At 45.5% G+C, this 21,278-nt stretch overlaps 1 protein-coding gene across 7 annotated transcripts in view; it reads right to left on the reverse strand.

Moving 5' to 3' along the window:
- Positions 1-21,278, reverse strand: part of chd9 (chromodomain helicase DNA binding protein 9) — a 213,241-nt gene that overhangs the window by 133,122 nt on the left and 58,841 nt on the right. For all 7 annotated transcript variants that reach the window (XM_083759950.1, XM_083759949.1, XM_083759952.1 and 4 more), the window contains one exon: positions 17,248-17,702. In XM_083759950.1, the coding sequence (XP_083616076.1) occupies positions 17,248-17,702 (455 nt within the window). The remainder of the gene's footprint in view (positions 1-17,247; positions 17,703-21,278) is intronic.

Below are 21,278 nucleotides of genomic sequence, written 5' to 3' on the forward strand. Positions count from 1 at the left end.
CAGAAGATGTTTGTGTCACCTATGTGACCTTAAGTAATGATGAGCTGATAGTCAGTTCCTACCGAGAGACAGAGACTAGAGAGCAACAGATCCAACCACTCTCTGGGCTCCTGTACTCTGATGGAGCCAAACAGCCTCACCGCCCCTCCAGCACTGCCCTGCCCTAGTTGGCCCAGCGCCTACTGTCAGTGCATGAGTGTGGCCTTGTGTTCTAATGGCCTATGGGATGTGATGGTGCTCTGTGTTCTAATGGCCTATGGGATGTGATGGTGCTCTGTGTTCTAATGGCCTATGGGATGTGATGGTGCTCTGTGTTCTAATGGCCTATGGGATGTGATGGTGCTCTGTGTTCTAATGGCCTATGGGATGTGATGGTGCTCTGTGTTCTAATGGCCTATGGGATGTGATGGTGCTCTGTGTTCTAATGGCCTATGGGATGTGATGGTGCTCTGTGTTCTAATGGCCTATGGGATGTGATGGTGCTCTGTGTTCTAATGGCCTATGGGATGTGATGGTGCTCTGTGTTCTAATGGCCTATGGGATGTGATGGTGCTCTGTGTTCTAATGGCCTATGGGATGTGATGGTGCTCTGTGTTCTAATGGCCTATGGGATGTGATGGTGCTCTGTGTTCTAATGGCCTATGGGATGTGATGGTGCTTGTGTTCTAATGGCCTATGGGATGTGATGGTGCTCTGTGTTCTAATGGCCTATGGGATGTGATGGTGCTCTGTGTTCTAATGGCCTATGGGATGTGATGGTGCTCTGTGTTCTAATGGCCTATGGGATGTGATGGTGCTTGTGTTCTAATGGCCTATGGGATGTGATGGTGCTCTGTGTTCTAATGGCCTATGGGATGTGATGGTGCTCTGTGTTCTAATGGCCTATGGGATGTGATGGTGCTCTGTGTTCTAATGGCCTATGGGATGTGATGGTGCTTGTGTTCTAATGGCCTATGGGATGTGATGGTGCTCTGTGTTCTAATGGCCTATGGGATGTGATGGTGCTCTGTGTTCTAATGGCCTATGGGATGTGATGGTGCTCTGTGTTCTAATGGCCTATGGGATGTGATGGTGCTCTGTGGGCCAAGAGGACAATGGTTGGTTGGTGCACTCAGCCATCTCTGAAATGTGCTCGACAACAGGGACAACAGGGACTGCACAGGGACAACAGGGACTGCACAGGGACAACAGGGACAACAGGACTCAACAGGGACAACAGGGACTCAACAGGGACAACAGGGACTGCACTGGACTCAACAGGGACAACAGGGACAACAGGGACAACAGGGACAACAGGGACTCAACAGGGACAACAGGGACAACAAGGACTGCACGGGACTCAAAAGGGACAACAGGGACAACAGGGACTGCACAGGGACAACATGGACAACAGGGACAACAGGGACTGCACAGGGACAACAGGGACAACAGGGACAACAGGGACTGCACAGGGACAACAGGGACAACAGGGACTGCACAGGGACAACAGGGACAACAGGGACTGCACAGGGACAACAGGGACAACAGGGACAACAGGGACAACAGGGACTGCACAGGGACAACAGGGACAACAGGGACTGCACAGGGACAACAGGGACTGCACAGGGACAACAGGGACTGCACAGGGACAACAGGGACTGCACGGGACTCAACAGGGACAACAGGGACAACAGGGACAACAGGGACTGCACAGGGACAACAGGGACTGCACGGGACTCAACAGGGACAACAGGGACAACAGGGACAACAGGGACTGCACAGGGACAACAGGGACTGCACGGGACTCAACAGGGACAACAGGGACAACAGGGACAACAGGGACTGCACGGGACTCAACAGGGACAACAGGGACAACAGGGACAACAGGGACTGCACAGGGACAACAGGGACTGCACGGGACTCAACAGGGACAACAGGGACTGCACAGGGACAACAGGGACAACAGGGACAACAGGGACAACAGGGACTGCACAGGGACAACAGGGACTGCACAGGGACAACAGGGACAACAGGGACAACAGGGACAACAGGGACAACAGGGACTGCACGGGACTCAACAGGGACAACAGGGACAACAGGGACAACAGGGACAACAGGGACAACAGGGACAACAGGGACTGCACGGGACTCAACAGGGACAACAGGGACAACAGGGACAACAGGGACTGCACGGGACTCAACAGGGACAACAGGGACAACAGGGACTGCACGGGACTAAACAGGGACAACAGGGACTGCATGGGACTCAACAGGGACAACAGGGACAACAGGGACAACAGGGACAACAGGACTCAACAGGGACAACAGGGACTCAACAGGGACAACAGGGACAACAGGGACTGCACGGGACTCAACAGGGACAACAGGGACAACAGGGACAACAGGGACAACAGGGACTCAACAGGGACAACAGGGACAACAGGGACTGCACGGGACTCAACAGGGACAACAGGGACAACAGGGACAACAGGGACTGCACAGGGACAACATGGACAACAGGGACAACAGGGACTGCACAGGGACAACAGGGACAACAGGGACAACAGGGACTGCACAGGGACAACAGGGACAACAGGGACAACAGGGACTGCACAGGGACAACAGGGACAACAGGGACTGCACAGGGACAACAGGGACAACAGGGACTGCACAGGGACAACAGGGACAACAGGGACAACATGGACTGCACAGGGACAACAGGGACTGCACAGGGACAACAGGGACAACAGGGACTGCACGGGACTCAACAGGGACAACAGGGACAACAGGGACTGCACAGGGACAACAGGGACTGCACGGGACTCAACAGGGACAACAGGGACAACAGGACTCAACAGGGACAACAGGGACAACAGGGACTGCACGGGACTCAACAGGGACAACAGGGACAACAGGGACTGCACAGGGACAACAGGGACAACAGGGACAACAGGGACTGCACAGGGACAACAGGGACAACAGGGACAACAGGGACTGCACAGGGACAACAGGGACTGCATGGGACTCAACAGGGACAACAGGGACAACAGGGACAACAGGACTCAACAGGGACAACAGGGACAACAGGGACTGCACGGGACTCAACAGGGACAACAGGGACAACAGGGACTGCACAGGGACAACAGGGACTGCACAGGGACAACAGGGACTGCACGGGACTCAACAGGGACAACAGGGACAACAGGGACAACAGGGACTGCACAGGGACAACAGGGACAACAGGGACTGCACAGGGACAACAGGGACAACAGGGACAACAGGGACTGCACAGGGACAACAGGGACAACAGGGACTGCATGGGACTCAACAGGGACAACAGGGACAACAGGGACTGCACAGGGACAACAGGGACTGCACGGGACTCAACAGGGACAACAGGGACAACAGGGACAACAGGGACAACAGGGACTGCACGGGACTAAACAGGGACAACAGGGACTGCACGGGACTCAACAGGGACAACAGGGACAACAGGGACTGCACAGGGACAACAGGGACTGCACAGGGACAACAGGGACAACAGGGACTGCACAGGGACAACAGGGACTGCACAGGGACAACAGGGACAACAGGGACTCGAGTCGTCTTCCTCAAAGTGCTGTTAAGTGTGTCACCTGTACGTGCCTGTGTGTATGAATCTGATCTCAGGTCAGAATGGGTTAAGTGTGTCACCTGTACGTGCCTGTGTGCCTCTGTGTCTGTCCGTATGTTATCTTTGGTGTGGTCGTGTGCGTTTGTTTCCGTGCGTCTCGCATCCTGTAGGGCTTATTGTAACAATGATGCCGTCAAGTGTGTATGTGTGGGTGTGTGTGTGTGTGTGTGTGTGTGTGTGTGTCTGTGTGTACATGAGCGTGCGTGCGTGTATCTCACATCCTGATCGTGCTTATATTGAAAGTGGTGCTAGTTCTTGTGAGGAAATCCCCTGCCTTTATGAATGAAGGGCTGTAATGTCTGTCAACACACCAGTGACAGCAAGCTCCCTGCTCAAGACAAACAGCAGCACAGCACACAGACCCACACTGGGGGTTTCTGCTATGCTCTGCATGTGGTTATTTTAAGAGGGGGAATAAGCGCGCACACACCCCCCCCCCCCACACACACACACCCACACACACACACACCCACACACACACACGCAGGGCAGGCCAATGTCTTGGCATAATTTAGGCTCACAGCCATTATTGCATAGATCACACACGCAAGCAAACTTGTGTGAGTGCATACACACAAGCCAAAGGATTAGCTGTGGAGAACGGGGGGGAAAAAAGCCAATTTAAAAGCAGCTTTAGCTTTTTCGTAATGAGAACGAGGGGAAAAAACTCAAACTAAACAGATGAAATAGGAGAACAGCTGGCTAGCATGGAGATATTAAAGTCTATACGCCACCACGGCATATAGGCTAGACCTAAACCCCCATTTCCCCTCATGTAATTGATCTCACGAGCACCATTTTGTTACATTTTTTTCCCCCTTCTCCCTTACTGACTCACTGTACTGCGGGGCTGCTTTGTAGGATCAGCACATTCAAAAGCACGCCGGCACCCAGGAAACACTGGCTCGCACAGCCCCCGAGCATTGTGGGAAGGACCGAAATTCATGGTTTAAGATGGCATGAAAATGAGAAGGGAAAAAAATGCGGAGAGGGAAGAAGGAAGGGAGCAGACGGGGGGGAGGGAGGAAGGAAGGAAGGGAAGAAGAGAACGGTGGAGGGAAGGAAAGGAGAATGGAGAGAGAGAGAGAGAGAGAGAGAGAGAGAGAGAGAAGGGAGGGGAGTAGAGGGAGGAAGCACAATGCTTTTATCTGCTGATTACGTTGGGTTATATTTCAGCAGGTAGGCTGGCTATAAAAGCATATTGCTTTGTGCAGAGAGCTGTGTGTGATCGAGCCTCACAGTCACAGTAGAAATCCTCTGTGTTCTGTTCAGTTAACTCTTTTGGGTCTATTATTACACTCACAGACAGTGATATGTGAACAGTGAGGCTCACAGGGTTACATGACGACGAGCACTGAGCATTTTACTGTGCAGCACTGTACTGTACAAGTGCTGAACGACTTTGCCAGGCACACTGAGGTGGCATCTCAAAAACACAAAGAAAATGTTTTTTCCGTTTTACTTTGCATCGTCAAATCAAGCACAAATTGCTGAATGAAATATCATTTAATCATACAGTATTTATACATCATCTGACTTCCTTAGTGGAGCTCAACAGATTACAGATGATCAACGATAAAAACAAAACATCACTAAGACCATCCTGCCACCGAGGGAAAGAAATGAGCCATGAGAACTCTACGAGGATACAGTCTACCATTTCATTTGAAATGGAACTCTACGAGGATACAGTCTACCATTTCATTTGAAATGGAACTCTACGAGGATACAGTCTACCATTTCATTTGAAATGGAACTCTACGAGGATACAGTCTACCATTTCATTTTAAATGGAACTCTACGAGGATACAGTCTACCATTTCATTTTAAATGGAACTCTACGAGGATACAGTCTACCATTTCATTTTAAATGGAAGCTCTACGAGGATACAGTCTACCATTTCATTTTAAATGGAAGCTCTACGAGGATACAGTCTACCATTTCATTTTAAATGGAAGCTCTACGAGGATACAGTCTACCATTTCATTTTAAATGGAAGCTCTACGAGGATACAGTCTACCATTTCATTTTAAATGGAACTCTACGAGGATACAGTCTACCATTTCATTTTAAATGGAAGCTCTACGAGGATACAGTCTACCATTTCATTTTAAATGGAAGCTCTACGAGGATACAGTCTACCATTTCATTTTAAATGGAAGCTCTACGAGGATACAGTCTACCATTTCATTTTAAATGGAAGCTCTACGAGGATACAGTCTACCATTTCATTTTAAATGGAACTCTACGAGGATACAGTCTACCATTTCATTTTAAATGGAACTCTACGAGGATACAGTCTACCATTTCATTTTAAATGGAAGCTCTACGAGGATACAGTCTACCATTTCATTTTAAATGGAAGCTCTACGAGGATACAGTCTACCATTTCATTTTAAATGAATGAACTCTACGAGGATACAGTCTACCATTTCATTTTAAATGAATGAACTCTACGAGGATACAGTCTACCATTTCATTTTAAATGGAACTCTACGAGGATACAGTCTACCATTTCATTTGAAATGGAAGCCAGCGACATGAAGAATTTGAATCTGTAGCTGATACAATGCTACAAATTAGTTGAGCTGGCTTCAACTTCAGATATACAGCTCGAAAGCGACAGATATGCTGTGTATCTTTGTGCAGGTTTATTTTTCATTTTTTTAATCTGCCAGTGTTAACATAGCTAGCAACACATTCAGTGTTTCAGTGTCCCCCCAAACTGTACCGAGTTAAATTAACTCTAGTAGATAGTGTCCCCCCAAACTGTACAGAGTTAAATTAACTCTAGTAGATAGTGTCCCCCCAAACTGTACAGAGTTAAATTAACTCTAGTAGATAGCGGGAACTGGGAAGGCTCCTATACTACAGTTCTGTGTTTGTGTTCTTCCCCATTTTGGATACAGTATACAGTATTTATACTTCTGTGCTATAACCATATATAGCACAGAGGTACTGTAAATACTGTATACTGTGTTGGGGCATTGTGGTGGTTTGTGTTGGTATTCCTTGAACCCGGACCACTACTCCAGCCGTCCGGGCCAGATCTGCTATTTTTGAGGGGTGCTAGCCCCTCCAATGTCCAGCTTTGAGGGTTTGTGAAAACACAAACATCGTTTTGCTACCGTTTCCCATGACTATAGTTTTAAGTGTTTGTGTAAAGTGTAAACACAAACATTGTGTAAACACAAACATTGATGACAAAAGTGAGGACGCACATTGTGATTTGTCAGACATGTGATGATGTGTGACGACAAGAGCGCCCGCCCTCACTTCACACGGGTGTGATTTTTGAACAGCCAACTGGATAAAGTGGTTAATGCTGCCGAAAAGTCCCCCACGTATAAATGTTACACTGCAAGTCAAAAGAAGTCCAACTGGATTGGGCTGAAACATGTCCAAATACGGAGCTGAATGACATCACATATATACTGATGCCATATAGACTTGGCTTGGAAGCCACAGCATTATTAAGACTCAAAATAGTTTGGTGTCTATTTTCCACCATGGCATACTATGAACAGTGCATGACACGGCCCACCCTGTGTGGATCCCAGACAGCCTTGATGATGATAATATTAGCCCACTCTCTGCACACGTATTGGTCATATGAACAGCAGCAAACATACACCCCCCTTATCCTCTCTCTCCCTCTGTCTCTCTCACACCTTAAACTTGAGTAGGGGGCAGAACGCAGAACGCACACGCACACACGCACACGCACACACACACGCACACGCACACACACACACACACACACACACACACACGCACACACGAGCGCCAGGAGGAATAATGACTGTGGTGGAAGGTTAGCGCCTCTGCAGCGGCGGCGATACGCATTAATATTTCATGGAGTAAAAGCCTCTCTCAGAACGTCCACACAGGTCTCTCTCCTCTCCCCATGAGTAACATGAACCTGTGGGGGCCTCCGGCGCTCCCCGCCGTGGCACGCAACAACAACGCACGAGCCGTCACCGATCGCCCACTGATCAAGACGTGTGTGTGAAAATAAGCCAGACACGGGTCATCTCCAGACGGCCTGTCTGCAAAACACATCTAATATTCTACGCCATTGGTTCTCAAAATGGGGTCCGGGAACCCCCAGGGGTCCTTCCTTGGGACACCAGCGATATTAGTTAATACTAGTCTCCATACCCGTTGGGGCATTATGAACAGTAACAGTGTGTACAGAGTGCGGGTGCAGAGCACAGTATATCAGGGGTTGGAGGAATGGAGATATTAAAGGATTTTGTTCCCAACATGAGGCACAACGTTCACATCATGGGAGTATATTGCAACAACAAAAAAATCAAGTGCTAAAAAAATAACAAATTATGCCTGTACTGCATGCTAATGTGTGTGCAGATATATAAATGATGTTGTCATTATATTATCATTGAGCCCCTAACTCTACAGTAAATGAGACATTTGGCGTACTTGTAATCACTTCACATGGTCCTTTCTACGTTCTCACCATATGGATAGCAAAACAAAGATTAATAAATATAATAACTGTTGAGTAATGATGAACCCATTCTGACCTGACATCAGATTCATACGAGGTTTCCACTGGACACACACTGGTCTGATTAACCCATTCTGACCTGAGATCAGATTCTAAAAATGTCAGTCGTTCTTCGATTAAAAAATATAGCAGATCTACAAGCTCGTAGCGCGACACTCGGTGGCGCGATATGAGCTTGTAGATCTGCTATTTTTCAATAGCTAAAGCATAACATGATGCCAACACCAAAATGGGTCCCCGTTCAGAATGGGTTAAGAACAACAGTCTTAACAAGAATAATGTCTGTGTTTTCAACCTTAAATGGAACACAGACACAAAAAGCTGACAGACACATCTCACTAACCTAAAACTGAACAAATGTGACAGGTTACTATGGCCCCAAAAATGTTTAATCCATTCCAGGCAACCGAAAGTACAGTTTGTTCTTAGTTTTAATTACATTGGAGTTATATGGCAATTATTGTTCACTCTTGTGACCTTTGACCTTGACCAAATTTCCCCCATTTTTAATCGGGTAACCACAGGACTGCTGCTTTTCCTGAAAGTCCCATGTCATTCTGTGCAGCCGTTTGCCTGTAAACTACTGTAGCACTACTGTAGCACTTACCCTAACCCCTTAGATAGCATTTCTGTTGGCTTAGATAGCATTTGACACAGACTTATAGCATGTTATGTAGACGGCACTATAATTGTATTGTATATAGTCATAGCACGCCATAGTACATATGTATAGCATAGTAGTGAATATGTATAGTTTATTATGTATAGTGTATGTATAGTTTCATTATATAGATATTCCACTGTTACCTTCTTAGCTTACGCATGTTTCATGATAAATGTTTTTATGTGATGTATTCCCATGCTTTTGTTCTTGCTTAAATGTAAATCGCTCTGGATTAAGAGCGTCTGCTAAATGCCTAAATTGTAAATTGTAAATTGTAGCACTTTGGAAACGTTGAGTTGTAAAATGTGCTATATAAATAAAGTGGATTGGATGGGATTCCATCTAGTTTAGGAAATGTCAGACAGGCACATTACCTTTGCTGCTGTACTAAATTAAGCCACAACTATGCAGAATGAGACTGAGTTTGCCCGTCTGTGGCGCTCTGAGGTGAGGCGATGACGACTGACCTCATTTACTGTTCTACTGTACGTACAGTACCTGTTCACTGACTGAAGGCGTTTGCGGCCCACCCATCTGACCACTTAACGTGGCACGTGCATTTTTCAGAGCATGTTTACAGTATAATGGTCAGTCAATCAATTGATCGATTGATTGTTCGGGCTTGGATCAGTGGAACTAACGTAGTGTACTTTATGTTCATATGTGACCAACTCCAGCTAAAAATGCCTCAACTCGATTTTTACAGATTACATATTTTTACAGATTATTAAAGTACAGAATGTAAGCTTTCATATGATGTATCATTCAATGATAATTGAAGGAGATATGACCATCTAAAACTTGTTTAAACAGATACCCCAAAGCAGAGAATAAGCCATTCAAAGAATCGGTATCACAAAGAAAACACACACATATATATATATATATATATATATATATATATATATATTTAGGCTTTAAATAAATACATATTATGTTTTGCATTATATTTTTATAGTCCTGTCATATTATGGTTAAAGATCAGATGCTGTAGTATTCTGATCCGCATCACTATTTGCTATTTGTACATGTATAATTATGTGTAACAACAACCTTCACGTAAGTGAAATAGGCTATTGTTATTGAAACAGCTATCATTAGATCTACACACTGTACACAGGTCTTAATCAGACCAGTGGAAACCTCGTATGAATCTGATCTCAGGTCAGAATGGGTTCATCAGACCAGTGTGTGTCCAGTGGAAACCTCGTATGAATCTGATCTCAGGTCAGAAAGGGTTAACGTGCTTAAATAATAACATCACAATAACTCGGGGGAGAACAAACTAAACAAAAGAAAACTAAATAGAAAAAAGGGGTAAGCCTTTACAGTAGAGTTTTCTGTGCCGTTCCAGCAGTCCATTGGCTGAGTTAGTTGGATGTTTCAAAATGGTTGGAATGCATGACGTAATGAGGCTTATGAAAAGGGCCATTGAAACGATAGTAGGCCAGATAGGCCAGGCTATACTGGCTGCTGCTTAGCCTGCTTTCACTCTCTTCCCTCATGTGAGCCAACGTTTGGTAGAAGCCACACAAACTAGCTTAGACAGCTCAGAATGTAAATAGTGACACAAGACTTTTCGTAATGCAATTAACCGGTTCCTCATCTATCTGTATTACAGGATATAGCCTATTTAGTATAGCAGAAATTCATCCAGGCCTGGATTGTTCTCGGCATTATGTGATTTTTGTTCACCCAGCTTCCCATTGACAGACACGATCTCCCCTCATGGGAACTTCCCAATACAACCACATTATTCTACCCTACGTTAGCCACTGAGCAGCTCCCCTGCAGCTACTGGGAGGGTTAGGTTTTTTTATTTTATCCCATGATTTTGAAACCCATTTTTCACCCCTGTGTCAATCATCTAATGTGATCCTGGGCTCTACACACCCTCCACCAACCTAGTCCCCATAATGGGGACAAGGGGAGACCAACCTAGTCCCCATATATGGGGACAAGGGGAGAGCAACGGACTCATGCTTCCTTCATGCCTGAGTGTCCAAGTAGCTCCTTTACACCTGACAGGGGGGAGTTTCCCTGGTTGGACGTAGCGCGTGGAAGGAACACGTTATTCCAACCAGTTCCTTTCCCCTCCATCAGGCGCCCCGGCTGGCCAGGGGGAGGCAGTTTAGAGACCAGGATTACGGCATGTTTTTGTGAGGGTACCTACGGGGAGAACATGCAAACTCCACACAGAAAGGCCCTTTCGCCAACCCCGCCTTTGGGTATGGGCACTGATGACGCGGAGGAGGAAACACGCCGCCAGCACCCACAGCGCCCCGAGCGGGAATCGAACCCAGGACCTTCTAGCTGTGAGGCGACAGCACTACCACCGTGCCCCTTTACGTTCTTACCCAACATCATCTCAAAGGTTTTTGGTCAAGCAAGGGAAGGTTGTTCAGTTTCCTCTGTTTCCCCCTGACCAGCCCTGGGATTCCACCTCCCAGTCAAAAGCCCACTACTAGGCCCAGGCCGTAGCGTAACGGTCTGGGCACCGGACTGGTAATCCAGTCGCAGTGTGCCGCGGGTTCGACTCCCGGACCCGACACGGCCTTTACTGCATGTCATCCCCCCATCTCTCTCCCGTTTCCTGTCAGCCTACTGTCTGTCCCTTCAAAAAAATCAATAAAAGGCGTAAGCCGCAAAAAAAATATCTTAAAAAAAAAAAAAAAAAAAGCCCACTACTACTCTCACCAGTGTTTATTAAGACGAAAGATGTTCGTCGACTACTTTTTTCCACTGACGAAAACTAAATGGAAACTAAATGAAAACTAAGCTATGATGATTAAAACTAAGACTAAAATGTAGTCTTAGTATATTTACTATACTGACAATTTCGTCGACAAATAAAAACTAGACTAAAATGTTAGGAAGGGACTAGTGGACAAGAGATCCAGTATACTGTAAGTCACAATTAGTTGCAACGCGTCGCTCTGAGACGTGTTGTGGGCTAATTTCAGCAAGTGTATTGTAAGTGTATAAGCAAATTACGACGGCATCAAGGCCCGCCAAGATACATTGTAGTCGACTAAATCAACTGTAAAGTTTTAGTCGACTAAAATCTCATGATAATTAGTCGTCTAAAACTAGACTAACTCTAAAACATTCCAAGTGACTTAAATGAAAACTGTTCAAGAGACTATGACTAAAACTAAAATACTAATTTGCTGCCAAAAACAACACTGACTCTCTCTCAATCTAAAGACTACAAAAACAACCCTGACTCTCTCTCAATCTAAAGACTACAAAAACAACCCTGACTCTCTCTCAATCTAAAGACTACAAAAACAACCCTGACTCTCTCTCAATCTAAAGACTACAAAAACAACACTGACTCTATCTCAATCTAAAGACTACAAAAACAACACTGACTCTCTCTCAATCTAAAGACTACAAAAACAACACTGACTCTCTCTCAATCTAAAGACTACAAAAACAACACTGACTCTCTCTCAATCTAAAGACTACAAAAACAACACTGACTCTCTCTCAATCTAAAGACTACAAAAACAACACTGACTCTCTCTCAATCTAAAGACTACAAAAACAACCCTGACTCTCTCTCAATCTAAAGACTACAAAAACAACACTGACTCTCTCTCAATCTAAAGACTACAAAAACAACACTGACTCTCTCTCAATCTAAAGACTACAAAAACAACACTGACTCTCTCTCAATCTAAAGACTACAAAAACAACACTGACTCTCTCTCAATCTAAAGACTACAAAAACAACACTGACTCTCTCTCAATCTAAAGACTACAAAAACAACACTGACTCTCTCTCAATCTAAAGACTACAAAAACAACACTGACTCTCTCTCAATCTAAAGACTACAAAAACAACACTGACTCTCTCTCAATCTAAAGACTACAAAAACAACACTGACTCTCTCTCAATCTAAAGACTACAAAAACAACACTGACTCTCTCTCAATCTAAAGACTACAAAAACAACACTGACTCTCTCTCAATCTAAAGACTACAAAAACAACACTGACTCTCTCTCAATCTAAAGACTACAAAAACAACACTGACTCTCTCTCAATCTAAAGACTACAAAAACAACACTGACTCTCTCTCAATCCTGGTGACTACAAAACGTAGCAACATGTGGGGCACCCGCTGGCCTAGCGGTCCGGGCACATGCCAGGCTCTGGCCTGACAGCGTGTTGCATGTTCGAGTCCTGTTCATGACGACCTTTGCCTCCCCCTGTCCTGTCCACCTGCACTTCAACCATCACTAAAGGCAGAAAAGGCTACATTTTATTTTTAATTTTCTTAGCAAAATGTGTAATGCAGCGTGGAATGAAATTGATCTCTGTATTGATTACAATAAGTCAGTGTAATGCTGATCAAACATCAGTTTGGTCCAACAGACCAGAATTAGTGCGAGGAGCTAATTATAATATGAGCAACAATGTCAAGAAAATCTATTATTTAAGTCCTTCCAGCTGCCCTAATTATACTAGCAAATGAAGCTAATTCTATATCAAATGTTATAGATGAGACCTGAAATGGAGTAGAGACATACTGTAGTGTATTGCAATGTAAAATGCCGGATGTAAGATGTATTTTGTCGTTACTAACTGCCATTACAGAGTAATATAGTACGTAATATAGAGAGTGGCGACACTAGCGTTGGCTCCCATCGTAACAATGGAATGCGGAAGTGCTCATTCTATCTCAATGGGATAGTTCCAGCCATAGGAGCAATGTTTGGAACTATAGCCCATAGGCACCCGCTTTGCGGCGAGATCTAAGCGTGTCGCTATACTCTCCTACTCTACACTCTGGTCATTACTAGACAACGTTTGGCATCTTGGCAAATGGCGGAAAAGAGAAGACAATTTGTGTTTCTGAACAAGGTGGTCATGAATGGAAAAGTCACCAGCTCTTCTCAGTTGGTCTGCGCTCATCATAACCATCTGGATGAAAAGTCACCGGCTCTTCTCAGTCCGTCTGTGCTCATCATAACCATTTGGATGAAAAGTCACCGGCTCTTCTCAGTTGGTCTGCGCTCATCATAACCATCTGGATGAAAAGTCACCGGCTCTTCTCAGTCCGTCTGTGCTCATCATAACCATTTGGATGAAAAGTCACCGGCTCTTCTCAGTTGGTCTGCGCTCATCATAACCATTTGGATGAAAAGTCACCGGCTCTTCTCAGTCCGTCTGCGCTCATCATAACCATTTGGATGAAAAGTCACCGGCTCTTCTCAGTCCGTCTGTGCTCATCATAACCATTTGGATGAAGCTGAACACTGAATTCCCCCCCGTGGGACTAATAAGAGACCAAATGAAACATTTCCTGTTAGGGGAGGGGGCAGCAGTGATGAAGTCAGCACTCGACACACATGTTTATGTGCTGCAATGGCTACAGCAGGTGCTCCTAAAGTGATTAAAGAAAACTGCCAGAGTTGTCATGTGTCATTTTTCTACTCAGTCTGTGTCTCATAGGAGGGCTGTGGGCAGTTCAGAAACCCGTCTACCAGTGACATCATCGATGGGAAAGCCAAGCTAATAGAAACTGCAGGCTTTCTATTCCTGAAAAGTTGCAATGTGGAAATGGAAGCCTTCATTCTCACGATAATAAAAAACATTTAATATTTTTTGAAAAAATATATTTTAGGCCTGACGTTGAAATTAAAAAAATGTCTTCTAAATGCGGACAGTTTTCTTTATCAGTGGTGCTCAATATTTCATGTCAGGGACCCCAAAAATATATAATTATGTAGGCCTACTTGGCCAACGACCTCCATCTGAAAATATGTCGTTCCAGGTACCCCCAGAAGCAAAGATTTGAGTTAAAAAAAGTTCACTCTGAAAGAATATATAGATCTACAAGCTCGTAGCGCTGCACTCGCGGTGGCGCGCTCTGAGCTTGTAGATCTGCTATTTTTCAATAGCTAAAGTATAGCATAATGCTTAAAACACCAACAGGGGTTCCCGTCCATAATGGATACAAAAATAATCTACCTAACGTTGATGTCACTGGTGGACGACAGGTTTCTGAACAGCCCCACAGCCCTCTTATGAGACACAGACAGAGATGTCACTGGTGGACGACAGGTTTCTGAACAGCCCCACAGCCCTCTTATGAGACACAGACAGAGTAGAAAAGAATTGTGGTATTTGATCATGAACATTAGTGAGGACCAATGATACTGTAGGTTGAAAAGTGGTGAAGTGGTCCTTTAACCCGTTCTGAACGGGAACCCATTTTGGTGTTAGCATCATGTTATGCTTTAGCTATTTAAAAATAGCAGATCTACAAGCTCATATCGCGCCACCGAGTGGCGCGATACGAGCTTGTAGGTCTGCTATTTTTGAAAAATCGAAGAACGACTGACATTTTTAGAATCTGATCTCAGGTCAGAATGGGTTAATCAGGACCAGTGTGTGTCCAGTGGAAACCTCGCATGAATCTGATCTCAGGTCAGAATGGGTTCATCAGACCAGCGTGTGTCCAGTGGAAACCTGGTATGAATCTGATCTCAGGTCAGAATGGGTTAACCACATGAACCCCCTAGCGATCCTTGTTATGGGCATGTCATCATGATAGGCAAACATTTGATTTAAATAGCAAACCTTCCGGGCAAAAATACAAAAATAGCAGCTACTGTATACAAGCTATATGTAGATACTGTAGATCTGGCTCTAGATGTGCTATCTTTGGCGTAGAGTTTTAATGTGGAGGGGGGGGGGAAGGAAGGGACCGAGAATAGACCAACGCGGGTGGTCCCGCTCAAAGAGAAGCAATATGGGGTTTAATTGGTTATATAGCAGGGATTGTGACGCTGTCTAGATGATGATGTCGTCAATAGAGGTGTCATTTGGTGTGACGCATGTCACCTCTGCCCTCACAGCTCTCCAGCACCACCACCGTAGATTTCACATCGTCACGTGCACACACACACACACACACACACACACACACACACACACACACACACACACACACACACACACACACACACACACACACACACACACACACACACACACACACACACACACACACACACACACACACACACACACACACACACACACACTCAAGCCAAAAACCATTACGTGCTAGAATTACTTCCCCTATACCACTGGGTTCATAACAGTCATTAATCAGTAAAATAAACCGCCAGCAAGGCGACATTGCCGCCGAACATTGTCGAGTTCTCCCCGGACGGAGCTCGTTGAATAGCCTCAGCTGCGTCAAGGCTTGCTGACATTATCCAAACATTGCCCCCACCCATCCTCTCAGTCCTCAGGTCTGTATCAGCTGATATTTTATTAGCTGGTACTGGGTGTGGTTTGCAGCACAGCACAGTACAGTACAGTACAGTACAGTACAGTACAGTACAGTACAGTACAGTACAGCACAGCGCTAACCAGGGGGATGGGGAAGCAGATTATCTATACATCAGTGAGTGTTACATGCCTCAACCCTGCAGGCTACCAGTCTGCATCAGCCAATAGCTTGTGCATGCATGCGGCGAGCTAAATGCAGCCTTTGTTTTGCTCCTCCCCTGGGTTTATTGTTTGTTATAGCATGCTGTAAATTAAATTGAACTTTGAGCTGCCATCTTGGCAACTGCCAGTTGTCGGTGCAACAATAAGTAGTATAACTGCTGTCATTTTCTATCCGAGAAGAGAAACAAACAACAACAGGAGGCCAGAGCTCTGACCTAATCCACTACTGCTTTATAATTAAAAATGCAAAGGACACAGAAAATGTAGGGACAGAATGTACAGGCTATTTCTGCTGGTCCTATAGCTTAAAAGGGAGCAGCATTATTATTCTATTTCTGCTGGTCCTATAGCTTAATAGGGAGCAGCATTATTATTCTATTTCTGCTGGTCATATAGCTTAATAGGGAGCAGCATTAACAGAATGTACAGGCTATTTCTGCTGGTCATATAGCTTAATATTTCTGCTGGTCATATAGCTTAATATTTCTGCTGGTCATATAGCTTAATATTTCTGCTGGTCATATAGCTTAATAGGGAGTATTTCTGCTGGTCATATAGCTTAATATTTCTGCTGGTCATATAGCTTAATAGGGAGCAGCATTAACAGCAAGAAAACATCCAACCAATGGCTGATTCATACTTAGTTGTGCACAGGTGTCGCACACCAAAAATAGCCCACAATGCATTTCAGCGTGTGCCAAACCAAAAGGTCAAAACAGCTTACAGGATAACTAGCGCACACACACACACACACACACACACACACACACACACACACACACACACACACACACACACACACACACACACACACACACACACACACACACACACACACACACACACACACACACACACACACACACACACACACACACACACACACACAGGCTAACTCTGAGCTCTGAGAGCAACGATACATACCCGATCTTGGCCTTCTGCTTGGGCTTGGAGGAAGCCACGATGCGGGCCTTCTTGCAGGCCTTCAGCTTGAGCTTGGGTCGGCCCTTGCCGCTATTCTCCCTGTGCGCTCGCTCGCGGCGCGTCTTGTGCTGGGAGGACGAGGAGCTGGGGAAGCTCTCGGGGCTCATGACCCGCGGGATGTTCTTCTCGCCGCGCTGCCGCGCCTTGGCGATGGCCTCCGAGATGATGCGGTTGGCCTTCTCCTGCTTGTCCTCTGGCATGGGCTCCATCTGCTGCTGCTGCTGCGCGTGGGGCGGCCGCCGGGGCGAACGCTTCTCAGACAGCGAGCTGTAGGAGGAGGACGACGAAGAGGACGAGGAGGAGGAAGAGGAGGAGGAGGAGGACGACGTGCTGCTCTTCATTGGCGTGCTGAGCACCGGAGCCTGGCTCCCGGGACCATTAGCGTTCTTCCGAGGCTGAGAGGGAGAGAAGAAGAAGAAATGAGTTTGAATATGTGCATTCTATAATTAGTTTCTTAATTGTACTTTGCAGCGGGGCCCCCTACCCCCACTGCAAATTAAGCGCTAAATAAAGATGAGAATGATTCATATCACGGCAATTTTGATGGACTCTACAGTTTAAATTGAAGGAGATGATATATGTTTGTAGTCTACTTGCTACACACGCACACACACACACGTGCGCACACACACGCACAGCTGAACGACGCTCAAGTGTACACGTCCATGTTTAGGTGAAGTCGACCTAGCTCAGTGCAGTGGTACAGTAGCGTATACAGTAGCGTATACAGTAGCGTGGTTGATTGAAACTGTGATTTTCTCACATAAGAGGAAAATAAATAAGCCATACAGTTTACTTTCTTCCCTGAGGCCTGAACTGAAACCTATTAGAGAACGCACACTCACACTCACACTCACACTCACACTCACACTCACACTCACACTCACACTCACACTCACACTCACACTCACACTCACACTCACACTCACACACACACACACACACACACACACACAGTTGCCATGTGGCATCCACTGGCTGCATTCAGCCTCCACGCACATTTCCTCACAGACACTTTGAGCTTGGCCTGGCCCTAAATCGCTTTCCACAGGGAGCCATGATTTGTTCTTTTCTTTAAAAAAATATAAATAATAAAGCCAAAGACTTTCTTTCCACTGTGCTCATCATATACACATGTTTCATAAGGCACGGCCGTGCGGTGACATGGGAAGAGACCGCTATAAAAAGGACCAGACGAGGTGACTCTGCTGCTCTGAGCTTAGCAAAGGGCTATTTCTTAGCCACGTAGCTACAGGCTAATCGACGAAGTTACACAAGCAAAACCTTCTGTAGTTCCCTTTTGAAAAACAAGAAGCAGAACCAAAACAATGGAGGAAGAAAAGCACACAGTGTTACTAACACCTCCTAGAGGAGAACTCACAACAAACAGCGTTCAGCTCTGTGTTTCATGTCACCTTTTTTACCCTCTCTCTCTCTCCAACAAGAGATCTAGAAAGGCTCTACAAAACCAACAACATACAGCCAGTGTCCCCTGCCAACGCCATACACAGGTATACACACGTGAGCGCATGCACGCGCACACGCACGCACACACACACACACACACACACACACACACACACACACACACACACACACACACACACACACACACACACACACACACACACACACACACAGGGGTTGGGCTCTCCCTCTCCATTCGCTGACCCCCTGTCAAATTCCAGCACAGTCACTGAGAACAGTGTTTCCTCTAGAGACCGTTTGTTGCGGTGGGGTTGAAGAAAAGTCATGTGACACCGTCCCCAAAAGCTCTCCGGGGGAAACTACTGTACCAAGTCACATGAAATCCCTTCAGTCGCAGCTATACATTACATTACGTACGGAGAACACCACGTCAACATCAACCAGCCAGGCAGCCAGCCAGCCCAGACAAACATAAATAATCCAAACGTGTTGCCCGCTACGTGATAATTATGTGAATAATACATGGCGTTACTGCGGCAGGTTATTCCTTAAGTTCCCTTGTGGTGGGCCAGGAGCCCAGGGAGAAGAGAGAGCCCATACTATAGCCCATACTACCCGTTTTAACTAGAACTAAGATGAGAGAACATATTACTCCAGTTTTGGCATCACTGCACTGGCTTCCGGTTGTTTTTAGGATTGATTTTAAAATTATTTTACTTGCAGTCTATAAAGCTCTCAATGGTCTCGCACCTCCGTACCTCCGTGACTGCCTACCTAGATATGTCCCTAACCGCCCCCTCAGGTCCTCCAATGCTGGCCTACTTGAAGTGCCTAAAAGAATGTGCACAAAAAGGTATGGTGAGGCAGCTTTTTGCTTCTACGGCCCAACAGCCTGGAATAAACTTCCATTCGAGCTCAGACACGCACCCTCTGTAGACATTTTTACATCTCAACTCAAGACTCACCTCTTCACTCTTGCTTTTAGTTGAGTTTTACTATGCACGTTCCTACCCTGTCCTGACTGATTTGCTGCATGTGGAGTTTTTATTAGTTTTTATTTATTTTATGTTCTTATATTAAATTTTGTTCTTTGCCATTGTTCTATCATTTTAACTACTTGTGTTTTATTGTATTATATTTTTGTGTCCTGCCCTGTGAAGCACTTTGAGCTGCATTTATGTATGAAAGGTGCTATACAAATAAAGCTTATTATTATTATTATTATTATTACTCTAGTGTATGGGCTAACCTAATCTAAAAATAAATCTCACCTGTGTGAAGTGAGGTGGCGCTCTTATCACCATACATCATCTCATTCTGGCCAATCACAATTTGCGTCCTCACTTTTGTCTTCAATGTTTCCGTTTAAAACAAACACTCAATAATTAATGGCCACCGCCATGCAATGTCAATGGCATTCAATGTTTGTGTTTACACAAACACAATGTCAATGGATTCAATGTTTGTGTTTACACAAACCCTCAAGGCCGGACATAAATTAGGAGAAAAATCACACCCGTGTGAAGTGAGAGGCGATGTATATATATATATATATATACACATCTTGTATGAAGAAATTATCAGACAAAACAAACATGGACAAAACAAACATTAAACTCTGTCCATGTCAATGGAGTTTTTACTGTTTTTACTGTTAACCCATTCTGACCGGGCACCCATTTTGGTGTTGGCATCATGTTATGCTTTAGCTATTGAAAAATAGCAGACCTACAAGCTGATAGCGCGCCACCGAGTGGCGCGATACGAGCTTGTAGGTCTGCTATTTTTGAAAATAGCAGACCTGACTGACATTTTTTAGAATCTGATCTCAGGTCAGAATGGGTCAATCAGACCAATGTGTGTCCAGTGGAAACCTCGTATGAATCTGATCTCAGGTCAGAATGGGTCAATCAGACCAATGTGTGTCCAGTGGAAACCTCGTATGAATCTGATCTCAGGTCAGAATGGGTTAAACCTGTATATAGGAGGGGCTAGCGCCCCTCAAAAAAATAGTTTTGTACGCTCAGGCAAGGCTGGCTGATCTTTCCCCCTCTCACGCTGTGAGCTAAATAAAGAGAATTATCTCGAAGCTTGCAACAAATAAAAGTGGTGGGGGGGGGGGGGGGGGGGGGACCAGCAATTCATTTTTGAAGGAAGCAGGGGGGGGGGGGAGGGGGGGCTGGGGCACAAGAGCTGCATTATGATTTTCACGTGCGCTGCTGCGGAGGGGCCATTAAGAAGGAAAATGATTGCTTCACGCTGGAATGTTCTCATTCAAGTTCAAGGTAGAAAAAATAATAAAACAAGGGGGTTGGGTGGGAGGAGGAAATAGTGTAGAACATGAGGGAACATGAGGGAAAGAAGTGGTATGGGGGAAGAGCAGGAGGAAAGGGACATTAAAACAAGACAGACACATACACACAGTTACCGAGAGAGAGAGAGAGAGAGAGAGACAGAGACAGAGACAGAGACAGAGACAGAGAGAGAGAGAGAGAGAGAGAGAGAGAGAGAGAGAGAGAGAGAGAGAGCGAAGATAAAATGCA

Source organism: Protomyctophum parallelum, assembly GCF_964188405.1.
Source record: "Protomyctophum parallelum genome assembly, chromosome: 2".
NCBI classification, from domain to species: domain Eukaryota; kingdom Metazoa; phylum Chordata; class Actinopteri; order Myctophiformes; family Myctophidae; genus Protomyctophum; species Protomyctophum parallelum.